Source organism: Centruroides vittatus, unplaced genomic scaffold (genome assembly GCF_030686945.1).
Source record: "Centruroides vittatus isolate TY-2023 unplaced genomic scaffold, ASM3068694v2 contig_400, whole genome shotgun sequence".
Taxonomy (NCBI): Eukaryota; Metazoa; Arthropoda; class Arachnida; order Scorpiones; family Buthidae; genus Centruroides; species Centruroides vittatus.
The window spans coordinates 2,774,605-2,793,982 of NW_027122215.1; the positions used below are offsets into that span (position 1 = coordinate 2,774,605).

General features: G+C 31.0%; 1 protein-coding gene across 1 annotated transcript in view; it reads left to right on the plus strand.

Moving 5' to 3' along the window:
• The window catches only part of LOC136976460 (pregnancy zone protein-like), a 28,178-nt gene extending 10,657 nt beyond the window's left edge, over positions 1–17,521 (plus strand). Inside the window, exons 20-34 of the mRNA XM_067271742.1 lie at positions 566–617; positions 2,061–2,153; positions 2,253–2,429; positions 2,502–2,740; positions 2,813–3,053; positions 4,479–4,651; positions 4,731–4,943; positions 5,227–5,345; positions 5,419–5,509; positions 5,929–6,003; positions 8,119–8,221; positions 10,056–10,367; positions 10,439–10,519; positions 10,587–10,730; positions 17,165–17,521. Coding sequence (XP_067127843.1) covers positions 566–617; positions 2,061–2,153; positions 2,253–2,429; positions 2,502–2,740; positions 2,813–3,053; positions 4,479–4,651; positions 4,731–4,943; positions 5,227–5,345; positions 5,419–5,509; positions 5,929–6,003; positions 8,119–8,221; positions 10,056–10,367; positions 10,439–10,519; positions 10,587–10,730; positions 17,165–17,337 — 2,286 coding nt within the window. The 3' untranslated portion in view covers positions 17,338–17,521. The remainder of the gene's footprint in view (positions 1–565; positions 618–2,060; positions 2,154–2,252; positions 2,430–2,501; positions 2,741–2,812; positions 3,054–4,478; positions 4,652–4,730; positions 4,944–5,226; positions 5,346–5,418; positions 5,510–5,928; positions 6,004–8,118; positions 8,222–10,055; positions 10,368–10,438; positions 10,520–10,586; positions 10,731–17,164) is intronic.
• Positions 17,522–19,378: the final 1,857 nt, after the last annotated feature.

Sequence of the window (19,378 nt, forward strand, 5' to 3'; positions counted from 1 at the left end):
AGAACAATGAGCTTTAAACAAGACGTTAAGGCATCATGCATTGGAATTCTCCTATTGTTATTATTGAAATGAGGAAACATCCCCTTAGATTATTAAAGCAGATACTTATTCATATATCATCTAAACATGTTAATATGATTTAATGCTAGACATGCACTCGAATTTGATAAAATTTAGGCCGCATTGTTGGATACAAGAAACCTTTCCTTTTACCACACGTATAATCGATATATTTTGGTTCTTTGTACAGTACATATACATGCCCATTGTTGTTTACTTCATTACTATTGTGATTATTTTCACACAGTTTGTTTGTTATACGAACTGATATTACAAATTCTGTTTTATAAGAATTATTTCTTTATTGTAATAAACATAGAAAGAGGACAGATGAACATAATATTACATAATTTAAAGGAGAATCGAAACAACGCATACAATTAACATTTTAACAACGCATTTTAACATGGCAATTATTCACATATAAAATTTTTTAATCTTATTTTATCTGTTACTTTAATATTTGATAAGTTATTATTCTGATTTATAAATCTTTAAATTTCAGCCGGAAGGTTTTTATAAAGAGAAAGTAGAAACGATATTTTTTTGCCCCAAAGGTAAGTAATAAATAAATAAATAAAATCTTAATTAGGCTGAGTATATTTTTTGGTTTTTTGAAAAAGTAAAAAGATTTAATCGATGCAAACATGATTGTGTTTGGCCATATAAAACAATGCTTACTGTTTTATGTTGATTAATTAATCTTATTTATTATGTAAACGATTAATTGATCCACTTCTAGTGCCCTCGAATCTGACTCTTAAGTCAGCATTCCAGCTTCTGACATTATTGAATGCAGCTTAATGTGACAAATACTCTAGTTTGCATCTGTTTTTCTCATATAATCTATTGGAAACTGTATAGTAAATTTTGCTCTAAATCAAGGGTGGTCATCCTTGATACAGACTTGTCAAAATAGGAACCTATATCGCTTATCAGAAATGTATTTTATATTAGGCCTATACAGTATTAATTTAACTATGATTAAATTTACGAGTGCTCGATATACGAGAATTCGATACAACAACTGCTTTACTTTATTCTTCTCCTGTTTAATGAGATCGAAATATTCGATACAACTTAATGGACAGTTTCATTTCATATACTGTAGAGAGCGTAATTCGTGACACTATTATTTATTCCTTTTCCTTTAATACAAAAGAGACAGTGGCGGGTTTCCCATTAGGCCCGGGTCTAGGGACGCAAAAATTCAAAACAAATAAAATAATGAAAAAATGATTTTATGTAAAAATAATTCATAAAGGAACTAGTGCAAATTAAAGGCTTACGTAGGGACAAAATGAAACATCAGTTAAGTAGTATTAATATATGAATTGACTGGTCAATACGAACACTTATCATCTGTTGGACAAAGTGATGATAATGATACTTTGAACGACAAAATTATATAATTTCGTTAATATTACCGTATTTTACGGACTATAAGACGCACCTGAATTTTGGAGGTAATTTTTCGAAGAAAAAAATGCGTCTTATAGTCCGTAAAATACGGTAATTTAATTAGCACAGTTAATAACACTTTAAAAAATTATTGTTTTGTAAGTGAAATTTTCACAAATTATTTTGTTGAATGCAATGTGCAAAGTAATTGCTAAAGTAAAGTTATTTTAATAATGATTCTACTTATCACATAGTGTGTGTATTGATTAATAAAGAATTTTATGTAATAAATATACCTATATTAATATTAATCATATAATATGAGCAAGTTTTTCTTAAAATACTTTGAAACAATTTACAAAAACAGATAATTCTTAATGAAATAAGTGGACTAGTTTTTTAAAAAATCAAATTGTCCAAAAGGATTTACACATAATGCCTGGTCAATTTAATAGATTAATCAATATTTATCAGGCTGTGCGGCCGTTTTAGCCATTATTCATAATGGCCGAGTATTATGAATAATGACTTATTAAACCTTATTAATTTACTTCTCTCTTGAAACAAATATAAAATTTATGAAAAATATATTTTTGTAGATTATCCGGAAGAAATCTTTAGTAAACAGATTGATCTTCAACTACCAACTGATGTAATAGAAGGTTCAGAATCGGCATATTTTTCCGTTACAGGTTCATGTATTTCTTACAAAATATTTGTTAATATACAGTTTATATAAATATATATATTTAAATTTTGATTTATCTTAACTACAACTGTTTATGATATAGGAGATTTAATGGGTTCAGCTTTGAAAGGTTTAAGCAGATTAGTACAATTACCTGTGGGATGTGGAGAACAGAATATGGTATTATTCACTCCAAATATATTCGTTCTCGATTATCTTACTGCAACAAACAGATTAACTGAAGACGTCAAGTCTAAAGCGTTGGAATATATGAAAATTGGTGACTATTTTTTATAAATATAAACTTTGCTCATATTATTGTAATTTCCAAATCTTTTCTTTCGTGACGTAGGTTATCAGAGGGAGCTGAATTACAGGCATTCTGATGGATCCTATAGTGCCTTTGGTTCCAACGATTTAGTCGGAAGTATGTGGTTAACGGCATTCGTCGTTAGATCTTTCGCTCAAGCTCGTCGCTTTATTTTTATCGACGAAGAAGATCTTAAACTCAGTACACAATGGATTGTACAAAAACAATTAGAGAATGGATGCTTTCCATCCATTGGTTCAGTGCTTCGTCAAGAAATGAAAGTAAATATTTAGCCGTATTCGTATGAGAAAATTTAACATTAGCCATTTATATATAATTCTTATGTTTTACAGGGAGGTGTCGGTGAAAATCAACAATTTCTTTCTACTTTAACAGCTTACGTTTTGATCGCTCTTCTCGAATCTGGAATAAACAAATCTTCTTCTACGGTTACTAATGCTTTGTTTTGCATGGATGCAGAACCGGATCCGAATAGTTATTCTCTGGCATTATTTGCTTACGCAGCAGCTCTAGCAGAACATTCATCGGCAGAGAAATATTTACAACAATTGAAAGAAAAGGCAACTTATAATAGTAAGCATGGATTTTTTTTTTTTTTAATATTTATCAAATTCCTTTATAAACTAAATATTTTATCAACTTTCTACAAAAAATATTAAATATTATTTTGGAAATATGTTAATAAAAACTAAATCGTTCTAAAGGATAACAAGCCGAAATACATATTGCTTGTAAGTTAAACGTTACTAATTAAAGAAAATCTTTGAGACTGTAGTCATACGAAAATTAGAAATACAGCATGTGACATAGGTCTGAACGCCATGCACCTCAATAAGAGGCCTTTTCATGAAAGAAAATTCTATCTCGGATTACACTATTACCCGAAGTCTTTACGGAAAAAACGACATATTTTCTGAGAATACGACAAATAGGCTTATTTGGTTATTAGAGACGAACATTTCATCAATTATGATACGAATTTACAGATTAGCGTTTATCATGACAAATATTACAATAAAAATATAAGAAATTGATGAACTTATTGAAAAATTAGAGTAAAATTTATAGCTATTTTAAAGATCATGATTGCTAAACACAAGTTGATTTTTGTTTTACGATGTTTCGTACACTAAGGGCCGCATTTTTGAAAGATGAAATACGTAAAATATTTCTTTATTAATAAAAAGCAGTCTTAAAATTTTAAGTTTTGTTAGTAAAAATAACACTAATTTATAGAGGTAGGAACCACTAAGATCCCCTAAGTTTCCTTCAGGCTCGGGAAAAAATTCCCAGCTTTCCCCTTCTCGATGTCCTGTGTATACTTTATCTTACACTACAATAGAATATTAGCCAAGATAAGTGGCGAAACGTTGCGAGGCTTCTCTGCATAGCATTGAGCGTTCAAGATCATGCAGATATAGTAAAGCCTTGATTTAACAAAGTAATTCGAGCAAGGCATGTCCGTTATAAGTAGGTTTTCCGAATCCGTGTGTTAAAAAATTGACAAATGAGTTGGTTTATCTGTTTTACTTTCCCGGCTCTATTAGGCTATATATAACAGAGGAAGAGTGTGACTATCCATCAAAAAATGACCCCCTCCAGATTTTTACATTTTTTGAATTCAGGGAACCGTGAAACGTCGATAAATGCAAAAAATTCGAGGGGTTCGTCCGGATATGTCGAGCCCCGTCCCCCACCACCCGGCCGCCCATTGTGGACCTGGCCGAATCCGTAATGGGCTTGCTAAAAGAGGCATTCTAGTGCCCACAGAGCGGAGAGAATTAAAAAATAACAGGATGTTAATTTTCACATATGACATATAAACCGGAAATTAAGTCCGCTAAATCGAGGTTTGACTATAATATGTACTGTACAGTATATATATCAGTATGTAGATAGAATTTATGGGTGTAATGAATGTATAAATCTAAGAAATAATCTAAATTATAAATAATTTTCATTTTCTAAGTATAAAACAGATACTGAATTTTTCTTTAGAAAACATGGTTTATTGGGACCAAGGACAACAATCGCTAAATGTGGAGATTGCTGGATATGCAATTTTAACATATTTGCAAATAGGTGGTAATAAACGCATCGCGGAAGCGTCTTCGGTTTTAAGATGGATTGTCCAATCCAGAAATTCTAGAGGAGGTTTCGTCTCGACTCAAGTACGTATCGAATGGTTTATAAGGATGCATTGCATACAGTTTATATTCGCCATTTAACTTTGGCTCTTTCTGCTTCCAGGATACGGTAGTAGCTCTTCAAGCTTTGGCTAAATACGGAAAGTTAACAAATCAGACAAATCTGGATATCAGTTTAATTGTCGAAGGAAAAGGTTTCGAGTACAATTTCATCCTGAATAAAATAAATCAACTGATCGTTCAAAAGAATAAGTTGCCCATCCTCCCTAGTAGTATGGACATTGAAGCGACTGGAGACGGTTGTGCTATGATTCAGGTATAACCGCATCAAGATTAAAATCAACTTGTGTAACTTAACAATTTATTAATTGAAAGAACTTAATAATTTTACAGTTTATTATTATACTAGAATACAGAATTGTTCATTAAGTATTGTAATTTAAAATAATTGTGTAAGAACCTTATATTTGTAGTAAAGTAACCTTATATCGTCAAATAATTGCTAGATAAGAATTAACTAATTTAATTATTTATCAAATGATTACTGTCGTAGAAACTGTTTAATAAATTTTCTTATCATTGTTCGTTTTACTTTCCAGACCGAGATGTATTATAATACTAAAAACATTCCAGGAAGCGAGGCATTTCATTTAAGCGTCACTTCGACAAGATTAGGAAGTTCTACTTGCAATAAACCGAATATTAAAGTTTGTATCAGGTATTGACAGTCTATTTCTCCTATAAGATTTAATTAAATAGAAATTTATGTAATTTCTTTTATTAAACTTTAGATATAAAATACGAGACAAAACTTCTAATATGGCTGTGATCGAACTTAAAATGGTATCTGGTTATATTCCAGATGAATGGAGTTTGCATTCGGTAATTACATCGATCTATTTTTTTTTTTTTTTTAATCTTTAAAGTACAATAATATTTCATACAGTCTTTAACACATAGATCAAGTTTCTGCCAATTTAATTTAATATTTAAAAATTGAAAGTATTACTTTAAACACACAAACTAATAAATAAATATTCTCTTAAAAATTCATTCTTAGACATTATCATATTTACCTAATTTTCATTCTTCTTAATATTCCACGTAAATTATTACACGTATTTTATAGTTAGAAGCGTGTCTATTTTAAATATTTGCATATAATATTAATAGGACAAATATTTCCAATATATTTTTTGTATTTATTGAAAACAAATTTATGTAAATTTATAATAACTTATACAAAAACAATCTTACTTAAATTATTATTATTATTTTTTTTATTTAACTAAAATTTTCAGCTTCATCAAAGAACCGATCTTTTCTTGAAACGTCACGAAGTCAACGCGGACGTGATAGTATTTTACTTTTCTGAAGTAAGCCGTAAGATTTTTAATTTAATTTTTTAACTATTAAAAATCCAATATTCCAATAATAAGATCAGAAAAGCAACGTGATTTTTTAAAATATCCTTACACAATTAAACAATTAAAACTACATGACGCGTGAACGATTATACAAATGAAAAAAAAAACAATTCTTAAATTATTCAAGTTATTTTAAATTATTCTGTTTAAATGAAACCAAGCGGTTCAAATCAACATATAAGGTAAAATATAGGCTTACATATAAAAAATGTGCAATAAAAAATATCCAAATGTTGAATATTTAAAAATAAAAACAAATTCAATTCTAATTTGAATGTGAAGATAAACTAATATTACAAAAATTATCTGTAATATATTTTATAGTCTCATTTCCTGGTAAAGCGGCTTTAAAGCAGCTGGATAAGCAAGCCAATGACATAACCCGTTTTAATCGAATAAATTAAATATAATAAATGAAAAAACGTCTTAGTTATCCGCGTCTAATAACGACATAATGAATAAATTTGTCATATACTGTACTGTTTGAAAATGATATTTGTTCTTTCTACTTACTAGCTTATTTAATTTAATGCCGAAAATACATTAAAAAATTTGAATTTAAAATGATATAATTTAGTTTCTTTAAATGACGGTACATATCATCTAAAAAACTTTTTATTCAGAAATGTTGGGGGAATTTTTAATTTTTCCCCCCAATATTTCACTCTAGGATCTCGCCTATAAGGGCTTCAGAACTGCAGACTTTGTAGATGAGTTGCTCCCGAACAGGAATAATATTTAAAATTATCATCGAAAGATAGCAATAGGAAGTAGAAAGTTATAGGAACTGCGAATAGGACGAATCCAGTTACAATCAGTTAGTTAAATGAATAATTTAATTTATTTCTGTTTATACATTGAAATTAATAGATGTTATAATTTTTCTGTTATTTGTAAATATTTAAATAACTGTGATAGACTTAAAGATAGAAATATGATTTATGAACATAAAAAAATTCAAATTTGTTTCAGAAAAATTTTGTTAATTTTGCCATTAAAATCACATCATGGCATACCAGTACATCTACTCTTTATATATACATAAATACATGAAACACTTAAAATCATCACGACACTTTTTTCTATCACGGGGGTGGGAATGGAAACGACAGCACCGAGAATCGAAAATTTTATTAAACGGGTCGAAGCAAACAGGAGCGAAGACCTTGGGGTTTCCCCTGTTTGCTTCTGCCCCTTCTTTCCAATATAAACTACAGTATAAAAATTAATCTGCTTCAATTCGAAACTTAATTAATCTGCTGTACATTGTATTTTTAAATAATTTAAAAACTAAATATTCAAAGTTATTACATTTGTAATAAATTATTTCCATTAGCTAATAATAAATCAAATTGAAGTTGGAAATAATAATCGAATTCTGTTTTTCAATTGAAAACACTTTATCATAAATTCTTAACAAATTACTTATAAAGCCACATATATACAGTCAAACCTGTTTTTATGCTTTTTTTTATGTGCGATTTTTATTTGTGCGATTTTTTTAATGCGAATTTTTAATTTGTGCAGTTTTTTTGTGCGATTTTTTATTTGTGCAGTATAGTTGGCGACTAGTCTCGTGCGATTCGTCATGTCTCACGTTGACTTATTATAGCTAAATAAACTTATTATAGCATAAATGCACTATTATAGTAATCTTATTGCATGAATATGCGAAAAATGAAATTATTTACTTTTTAAGTCAACAAAACACCACCTGGACAAAAATATGTAAAACAGACAATAGACCAGACGATGCAGTCAAGTGCTGACATCTGTTGTCAATAAATTCTATTTCGTACGGTTTCGAGTTATTTTCTACGTGAGACTTTTTTATGCGGTCCCTATTCACCGCATAAAAAAAATATTTTTTTAATTGTGTTGCGAAAACTATTTTTTACAGCCATTCGTGAAGTTTCGTGCGATTTTTTTATGCGTTTTTTTTTAATGCGGTCCCTATCCCCCGCATAAAAACAGGTTTGATTGTATATATATACAATTTTTATATTAAATTTTCTATAAAATTAATTAAATTAAACTTTGTTTTTTTAAAATACATATATATAGTTAACAAACGAGCAAAAATGCTTTCACTTCACCGTAGTTCAAGAATTCGAAGTGGAAGATTTAATGCCTGCAGTCGCAAAATTGTATGATTATTATGAACAAGGTAAGTCACATAAATATCCGAAACACTTACTGTTTCTGTAATAAATCACAGTTTGATTTATCTATCGTTTATATTATTTAATTAATTTTCAAAAACAAATTCGAAATACACTTAACACACAAAATTTAAATGATATAAACAGTTAATTTAAATGATATAAACAGTTGTAAAAATCCTGCATATATTCTTGAGCTTCTTTCTATCTTATCTTGCTATAATCTTACTATTTTCGATTCTATAAATAATATTCATCTCAATAGATATATATTGAATTATTAATGTTATAAACTTAAAAAATTAATATTTTAATAGTAAATAGTGATATAAAATATATTTTTTATTTATAGGGTCTAATGTGATTTGAGCATTTTAACATATATTTTCTCTTTGCGTTCAAAGTATAATGTATAAAAAAGAAAATAAGTTATACTAACTACATTTTCGTAGAAGAAAACAATTTTAAAAAATCCTTGTATAATGCAAAGACATGAGTCTACTGGAATGTATTTAACAATGTAAATAACAACATTCCAGACATTCTCTTTAATAAAAAATTTATAAGCGTTTGAAAAGTTTTGGAAAATGATTAAGAATTATTATCATCCTCAAAAGCATCCCAAATATGCTTAAGATTGAAGTTGGGCATTTCATTGGGAATGTCCAAATCTGATCGAAATATTTATGAAAATTGCTTAGAAATATTCATTTTTTTTAATATTTTGAAGCTATTTCTTCGTTAATTATGTTTAGTTACAAAGTTAAAATTCACTATCAACCATTATCATAAACGATATTTCATATCGTTTGATACCAATGAACAAGAATTTTGTATATCATAATTAGTCACTGCGTTTTAATCTTTCTTAAATATCAACTATGGAAATTCTTTCATCTAACTTCAAGTAATTCTCTAGTAATCTTATAAAAGACTTTTTTTTTTAATAAGAGATACATTAAGATCAATATTTATTTTGGATCTTTAACGTTAATTGCTAGTTTAAATTTGCCATTTGACAATAAAGTGGTGTAACTGTTGCAAATTCATTTATATATTTACAAGATTTAATTGATTTGTTATTTGTCATAAAATTATGAAACGTATTATTTCGAATACTGTGAGAAGAGAATGAAAGAACTTCAAGAATCTCTGAAATCAAATGAAAGAAGCAAGAGTTTTGAAATTATATTTATTTATTTATTTCAGAAATTTCGTTTCCTCTTAATTTTACTCTCGATTAACTAAAACTATTTCAGAAATCTTTGAAAAGCTTCGATTATAATATCTATAAAATAAAGACATTGACATCTGATTGCAAGATGCAGATTGACCGAATGGCTGAGACAGTTAAGGTGCCATCTTACCACTTTGAAGATCCGGATTCGAATCCGGGCGATCGAAAAACCCAGAAATTTTTCGGGGTGGTCTGTCACGGATACATCGGCCTCGTCTCTTACCACACGGCAGTCCTATTCTGGACCTGACGGAACTCATGATAGACCTTAAAGGTCTTCTTAGTGCCCATAGGGTAGAGTTTAAAAAATAACAACAGCCTTTTCATTCTACATTAATATTGATTTTTCTTTATTAGATTTTTAAAATATTGTTTAATTTGTGTATATGTTTACATATATATATATATATTATGAAGGTGATCAGGGTCAGATCATCTAGTATTTTATAATTACACTAACTTGTGAGCCAAATTTCACTGAATAAACCTTTCAGCAAGCGAAAAATATCCTTGTTGAATACGTTATGTATAAATTTATGAAATATTGTTATATCTTGATTAATCTTGATTCCGATTTATGATTGTAATTTTGTTTCTTGCAGAGTTATTTGTTACTACTAATTACACGATAGAATCGAGTTGTCCCACAAATCTTCCAGAAATGGAATTATCATTATTGGGGAATACCACTGATACTAATTTGGACGATCAACAATTAGAAGTCGAATTTATTAGTAATGTTAATCCCGTAATCACCACCACGAAACCTAACAAAGTTGAACCGGATCTCAACTCTGAAAAAATTGAAAACAAAGATTTGTATAAAGATTTCGTTGAGGTCAATCACGAACTAGATTTTCCTGACAGATTGGAGGAAAATATACCAGTAACAGTTAATCCACCTCCACCATCAGGTAAGCTTATTTAATTCCTGTTTTATATTGCATTAATTTTATATCATTCTATTTAAATACACTATTTTTAGAACTTCCTTCTGGTTTATGTCCTTTATGCCTTGACAAATTTCCGACGAATTTCGGAACACTCTATTGTAATTCTGCTTTTGGTGAGTAGTATTTTAATACTTTTGTACCTCATAAAACATTTGTTAAAGATATATTTTCTTATTACAGCCTTGAGAGTAACCGTGAGAGATATTTCAATGGGAAAAATGAAAATTATGCATAATCTCAGTCCTTACTTGGGACGACCACAGAATATGAAAGCGTTCGCGGATTACACGATGCATCCTAATTGTCATTGCTTGTCTCTCATTAGTAAGTTCTTTTGTTATATTCGTCTCTTATTAATCTTAACCTAAATGCATTCCCTGAATTCAGAAGAATCAGTAAAGTGCAAAGTAATAGATTTGTTTTAAATCTATCCCCGAGTAATTTTTATAGCGATATGATGTCAGTTATTCTCATTGCGTACTTCGTTTTCACATGTTATTATTGAACAAACAGTAAATCATCCGCATACACTGTTTGAGATCCGGATTCGAATTCGATTCGGGTCTTCACACTTTTCGCGAGTAATTTGGATGAGGCATCTATCTTACCCCTCAATCATACTGATTGATTCCATTGCGGATCAGGCTTTCCGATAATGGCCGAAATTGAGGTCAGTTACATATTCTTTGAGATGGTATTAAGCGTTAGAAAAACAAATTTACGTTTCTGTTTTTATTATTTAATAATCAAATTCTTGTAAAGTATAACATAAAACATTTAATACCGTATTTCCCTAATACTAAGATGTGTTTTTAAATCAACTTTTACTTGTTCGAAATCTTACAATCAATTACAACGATGTAATTGAGCCTCTTAAGGCTCATTTATATTGGGTAAGTTTAGTAGCCACTCGCTGCTATTAAATTCGCTCAGGGTAATTAGTTCGGCTAGTATATTCGTTTGAGGATTTATCTGAGCGAGCAAAGTTGAAGAGGGGTTTACTTTTATCGCTACTCGTTCGCGAGTTTAGTGTCTGACTAGGAAACTTGCTCTGTATAATCATGTGAATCGAGTAAATCATTATGTAGGAGATATATTAATAAATCTTATACTGGCTAAAATAACTCGTGCGAGAATTTTAGTTGTTGCTGTATGTTGAGATGAGTGAGAGACTTCCAAAGGTGATGGAATAAAAAGTATTACAATCGAATTGTCATTCTTTATACAAAAAATTGTTTTTAGATTCTAAACTTGACAAAGTTTCATATTATATATAGTTTTAAAAATATTATATTTTACTACTTGCTATTAAAGCGTTGAAAGCGAATTTACTAGACCAGTGTCGCTGTCTCGTTCGGGAGTTTATACTATGGCCAAATAGCTAATAATTGAGCCATTACATTTGCAGTAGAACAACAACCAGCAGTCATCGTAAATAAACCACGTGTGTATTATTCATCAACAATAGTTTTGTCAGTATTATTGATGCATAACACACACGTGGTTTACTGGCGATGACTGCTGGTTATTGTTTTCTACTGCAAATATAATGGCTCAATCACAGTGGGCGTGTTTACGCGCCAGCATGCAAACCCTCGAACGAATCAGTGGCTAAACTCGAAATTTCAAATAATAATTAAAAAAAAAAAAACTAGCAAAAATTTTCCCAACTATAAAATTAAAAATTATATTTAAAATATTTTTATTAAGCATTAGCAGATGAGCCCGGCGTTGCTCGGGCAAAAGGTATCAATAGCAAAGATTAAGATTATTAGATCATAATCGATCTTACCCATTTTCACCGGGTGCAAGAATTAGGTTCCCCCTCTTCCGAGACTAATTAGAAAATTTTTGGATATCTGCTTACTACACCAGGATAACGATAACGAAGACTCACTGCAATCACTAACCGGTGAGTAGTACAGTAGAGAGTCGTAAATCGGAATCAATTGGGGACTGGGGTTGTTCAGATAAGTGATTTGTTCCGATTACCGATTATGTACGAAAAAATATATTAACCTGTCCGATGTTCAAATTTTTCTCCGTTGCGTGTCGCTTCGTGTTGAATTTTCGTCGATTTTAAGCCTAACGAAAATTTTTATAATAATAATCGAGGCTATCGTATCGTTAAAAATTATTTCTTTATTTTGTACAAACAAAATATATTGAAGAATATAAAAACATAAAAATTATACTTTAGAAGTAAATCTAGTATCAAAAACGTTCGATTCAGCACGACACAGTCCGACTGAAAATCGTTCCGATTACCGGCGATTCCGATTACCGGGGTTCCGATTAACGACTCTCTACTGTACCACTAACAAGGGAACTGTCGGAGTGTCATCTAATAGATTTTAATAAAATTTAGTTAATAATTACGTTAAAAGTATACAAACTCTATGACAAATTTCTAGTATTCACTAAACGTGTTAATCAGAGTTATTAGCAATCAAATGTCGTACTATTTTATAGTACTTAAACACAAATATGCAAATTTTTAGTAGTGAAGAGGTCGCGGAGGAAGACAGCGCTATTACATTTATGAATGAATTCTAGTTTTCGAAAATGGGAGAATTAAATGTAAATATTCAAAACATTATAGCAGAATTTAAACGTTTATATGACAATGTTTGGCCTACAGAAAATATTTGTAGGCCTAATATTTCAGACGTTGATAAACAGGTAGCCAAACTGCTTTTTAATGCATTTAGCGATATTTTAAGTGGTTATGTAAGTAGAGATGACGAAGAGTTTTGTCAGATGGAAAATAATAATTTGATTATAGATAGGCCTATTTCAGATAATAAAATAACACGTCTGCTTCTAGAGAAAGAAACTGATAACGCAGACACTGACTGTGAATCGGGATATTCAGATGATGAAAAATTCGATAAGAATATAATCTCAACAAAACGAAAAGAAGAAATTCTTAACTTGCATAAGAAACACCCAAAATGGAAATTACACACATTACAGCGGAAAGGAGCTAAAGAATTAAAACGTTTTAGTGATTTATATAAATGGGAAAAACAATTTAAATCTCGAAAGCATAGAATTGAAACGTTAAAAATCATTAAAGAACATACTAAACAAATGTTTGACGAAGCTCGAGGCAGCTATAAAATTGTTAAAGGAAATCAATTAAAAATGTGGGCATTACAGAAATTTCTTCAACTGAATAGTTCAATTAAGTTTACCGCTAGTGATTCTTGGGTTGCAAAATTTAAAAAAGAATATAGATTAGTATCTCGAAAGATTACAAAACTTGTAAATAAAACAGAAATAGTGAACGAAAAGGATATATTAGTAAAAGCTGCGCAATTTCAAACAACAGTAAAAAATTTATTGCCGTCTTATTCACGTAACTTCATATTCAATACGGATCAGTGTGGTTTTTCATACGAAATGATTTCACCAAGAACACTTTAATATAAAGGAGAAAAAAACACTTTTGGATTTGCACATTCTCCAAGTAATAAAGTAACGCATTCCTACACTGTTCAATATTTAATTAATGCTAACGGACAAGTTGTAGGTAATGTATTTATTTGCTTACAAGAGGGTCATGGAACCTTTGGACGTAGAGTTCAAGCGTCGCTGTTCAATGCCCCAAACATAACTGTTACAGCTAGATCATCTGGCAAATTATCTACAGCAATTATTACAAACTATGTAAAAGAAGTATTATCTCCAAATATAACAGAAAACTCTTTATTAATAATTGACTCGTGGAGTGGACAAACAAATATTAATATTTATAATACAGTATTTCAAACATTTACAAATCAAAATTCATGCGAAATATTAATTATTCCACGAAAGTGTACGTCTATATGCCAACCTTTAGATGTCGGATTTCATAGACAATTAAAACTTTTAGCTAAAGAAATTTTAAATGCTATACAATTATTCTGTAATGATTCTTCGATGAAATTGTTTTGGACAACTAGAAATGGCATTATAAAATTACATTCGATTCTTCATCATCAATTATCTGCGCCAATATTTAATAATTTGATTAAACATGCATGGTTCGCTTCTGGACTCATAAATGAAAAGTGTCAATTCTTAAATGTAAAACAAGTTTGTTTTTCTTTTTTAAACACTGACAGTTTAAATTGTGTCGAGAGTAATTGCGAAAATCTTCGATTTGTTAAATGTGCACGATGCCAACAGATTCTTTGTTTATTTTGCTTTGTTGAAAAATATCATGTAAATAGTTGTCCATCTAATAATTTGTGAATATAATAACTTTTAAATATATCTATTAAAATGTATTTATTTATTACGTTTCGATTGTTTTTTTTATATTTATTCTATCAATACTTTTATATTAAATTTCATTGTTAAACTAGTATATATATCTAATCTTTTATAATATTTATTTGAGTTATTTCTTCTTCTACTCTGTAAATGTAATACAGTAATACCTCTGTTTTCGTAGTGTTTAATACTAAAAAAATTAAGAAATTAATATAAAATGAGTATAAAAAACTAATACAATGGTCTCCGAAACAGAATCACCATCTAACTGTTTTTGATTGATCGAAATTAATAATAACTGTTCGGCCTCTTCAATTGTTTGCGGTCTCTGTTTCATTAGCACATTTACGCCTTTCGCTACACACTTAGCCTCCTTTTTGCTTCCTTTTTCGCCACAACGAAACTTATCGTGGATGATGACTTCCCGAAAAGTACAGTACATGCGACCGATTTCAGCAATTTTAATGCCAGTCACGTATTTTTAATGATTTCCTTCAACTCGATCGTATTCCTGGCTTTGTTCGAAGGGCTACTGGCTCTGAAAACTTTCTTTGGTCCCACGATGGAACTAAAAAGAATGGAAGCAATGGAATTGTTTGGCTAGATGCGCGGAGTAATGCTCGTACAGCAAAAAACACCGCCACGAGGACTTGTGAGCAGAAAAATGCGTGGGTCGCTCTTTGTTTTTGCAAAATTAGCAACGAGATCATGTGGCACGCCGACGAAATCCGAGGCAAATTTTTTGCAAAAAATCGACGAAAACCAAAGTCAACGAAAATCGAGGTATTACTGTATCTTCCTCCGCGACCCTTTCACTACTAAAAATTTTCATATTTGTGTTAAACTACTATAAAATAGTACGACATTTGATTGCTATTAATCCTGATTAACACTTTTAGTAAACATTACAAATTTAATATAGAGTTTGTATACTTTTAACGTAATTAAACTAAATTTTATTAATTCTTCTTCCATTTTCGAAAATTCCAGAATTTATTTTAAATGTAATATCGCCGTCTTCCTCCGCGACCCTTTCACTTCTAAAAATTTGCATATTTGTGTTTAAGTACTATAAAATAGTACGACATTTGATTGCTAATAACTCTGATTAACACTTTTAGTGAATACTAGAAATTTGTCATAGAGTTTGTATACTTTTAACGTAATTATTAACTAAATTTTATTAAAATCTATTAGATGACACTCCGACAGTTCCCTTGTAAGTGACGAATAATAAACGTTTTCGCAACTGTTTCTGGTTTCTTCTTCAGGTTTACTAAATTCGAAAAATAAGCTGGATTTTCCAGAATCATTCATATATATAGGCCTAAATTCGAACATTAAGACGAAGAATTCGAATAACGCGAACGTGTGCACATGTCAACTTTATATACGATGAAACACTAAATATAGTTGAGAATTTTTAGAAGGGTCTAAAAATACGTTCGATTTCCCGCAGAAATTCCCAAAGGCATCTAAAATAGTACAGTAGAAACCGAGTTTTTCGGGATAATTCTTAACCTTCTCTCTCTCCCCGCGGGGGCGGAATTTCGAAAAATCCCTTTTTAGTGTACCCTAAGGCTACGTCCTACGTGGCAGCGTCCAGCGACCGCGGGCGAAAAGAATCTTTGTACGCGCTTCCAACTCGCGAGCGACTTCTGTCCAGAGTGGATGCGTGTTGTTTACAAGATGGCGGCAAGAAGACTTCGTCGAATGCTACTATGGAAAATACGACAAGTATTAAAACGGTAAATTTGAAGGATAAATGTTATCACTAACTAGATACACAACAAATATAAAAAATCTTTATAGAATAATAAGTTAAAAAAGTTAATTTTTAAAATGTTACATTTATACAAAATCAGAAATTATTAAATTACGTAAAAGATTATTAATTAAAGTACAAACAACATATATACACAATTTATTTGTTATTCTGTTTTCATTCATCTACAAAATCAGCCATTTTCTTCTTTGGAAGCTGCGATCAAACTTGCTTGGTAGCTGCTTCCTGCACGCGCGCGCGTGTAGAAGCGTCATCTGGTGGTCGCTGCACGCTAAACGCGGTTACTCCGGACGCGCACATTTGCTTGAATCGGTTTGTCCGCTCCGCTTGGAAGCATGTTCACGCCCGCGGTCGCTGTACCGAATTTCAACTTTCAACTCTTAACCGTTTGGGCTCTGCGATTATTATTATTATCATTATCAACCCATCTCGATTATATTATAAGATTATAAACAAGTAAATAAGCACGTGCTATTTTTTAAATTTTCTTTAGAGGGCACGTGCCTCCTTGCCCCCTCCCTGATTGCGATTACATTTTACACGACGGTACCAACTATGCCAAATAACACGTTTATTTTTTAATAAAATTAATACCAAGTCTCTCCGTTACCGTTATCCAAATTTGTACAACTTATAAATTTGGATAACGGTAGATTCGATTCATGTTTAAATTCAATGATACTACATTGTTAATTGCAATTGTTTTCAGATAACAGCTACGTCTTATTGGTGGGTAGCCACGACGAATCTTGGGATTCCGAGAGTGAAAAACATCACATCAAACTGAATGAAAATGTTTTGGTGGTAAAAGTTCCGGAGAAAATTGTTCAGCCACAGATCATTAAAGACGCTCGAGAGAAATGTCAATTAACAAAAGGATAAAATTGTACAAATTTAAAAGAACAAGATCGATCGAAGACGACATTTACCATCGGTCGTCTTCACAAGAAAAAAATTTTTATATAAAATTGTTGTACATTGTTCTTACCGAAACAGAATTAAATAGCGATGACCATTTATGTAAAGTGCTTTCTTAGAAAAATAAAACCATTACGTTTTTTCTTAACTTTTTGTTATTATAATGCAGAATGTAACTGGAATTTCATCCTCGTATTTATGTTAATGTTTTTACTTTCCCGGCTGTATTGTACATATGTAACAGAGGAAAAGTATGGCAATTGGTCAAAAAATGATCCTCCCAAGATTTTACATCTTAAACCCAGGGGACCTTGAAATGTCGAGAAATGCAAAAAATGGGGGGTGTTTCTGTATATATGGAAGTTTGTGTTTGTGTCGGTATGGCACGATTTTGTTCATCCACTTTGGGGATTAATAACTCCAATACTTTCGTTAAACATTTCTGAAATTTTGCAGGGAGGTTTTTTTGTATTAAGGAGATTGATTCTATTAAATTTTGGCGGTTAAAGGTCGCAGGTTTGTAGTAAAGACATTTTAGTTTCTTCTATGTATTTTATTATATAAATAACATTTTCATTTCTGGAATAAAAAACTTAACATGGGAATATGAAATATATTTTGAAATTTTTAGCAGGTTGTTTTCTAATTATTGTGAGACCCGGAGGTTAATTAAAATTAAAACGTGAAATTAAGAAAGTGGAAAAATCCCAGTTTTTCTAACACCTGGCATTTTCGTTGCCCTCTGATCCGATAGATAACCGACGATCGAATATCCTTAAAAAATCAATAATCTTTACGATGTTTCGAGTAAGTTTCTACGATAAATCCAAACATATGATTATTAATGGGGAAAAACGTCAAAATCGGTTAAATTATGAGGTAAGAAGAGTCACAATACCTCGTTGATGACATCTAAGAACTTCGAATTTGTTTACCTTTAGATAGTAAGTTAGTGATCGATCGTATATAGCCCAGGAAGTATATCCAATAGATATCGGATCGTTATATATATGCTCGTGCTTGCATATCACTGTAATTGTAGTAGGTTATTGTATCATACGCTTTCCTTTTTGTTTATAAATTTATTGCTTGGTAAACCTGGCTTCGATTCGGTTATTACTCGGAAATAGGACCCTTATCGACTTACCCACCGCACTCCCCACTTGACAAAGAGCCCTCCTATTTAAATAGCCATCCAGTGACATAGTGAGGGTCCTCAACGAACCGACGTTGGAGAAAGGGTTAGGTCTCGCGCCTTAACCCCCAGCTTCTCACATTATACTATTACTTTCTCGGCTGTTGTGTATATAACAGATAACGGGATCCTGTGAAATTTGATCCCCCGAGTTTTTTGCGAATCTCCACGTTCTGAAACCTCCTGAACCCAAAAAGTAAAAAAAGACAAAAAAAATTCCTTGTGTGTTTGTGTTGTGAGAATCGGAATATTATCATTTATTTAGCGTAAGAAAATATGTCTTTCTTTTCATATTGTTCACAAAAACGGATGACACAAGTTGTCTCATCCATTTTTGTTGTGTTAGAAAGGGAAATCAACTTCCCTTTCTCACGTTCTTATCGCTAATCTTAACAAACATCTGGGTATCTGCCCCCCGTACGTCCTGTCTGCAGACATAAATCCATATATTCTATTGGTCGAAACTGATGATAAAAGGGGCAATTTTCCGTGATTCGAGGCAGTTTCCGATTAATTTGAACATGCCATAAGAGAGACAGTCCTCCTTATTTCGAAGGTGCCATATTAGCAAGAGTCTCCTCACTTACATCCTCCTCTAAGGTCCTCGTCCGACTCGACCTTCACCGTACAATTCGCTGCCTTCAACATAGAATAAGAAGACCGAAGTCCAGACTTTTATCAACAGCGGTAGCATATTACCGTGATTGTAGAATCACGGTAGTATGCTTAACTTGTCGTAAACGCTCTCTTTCTGGTTTTAGAGGTGTATATTAGATAGACTCGATTTATGGTAGATTGTATTTCGATGTA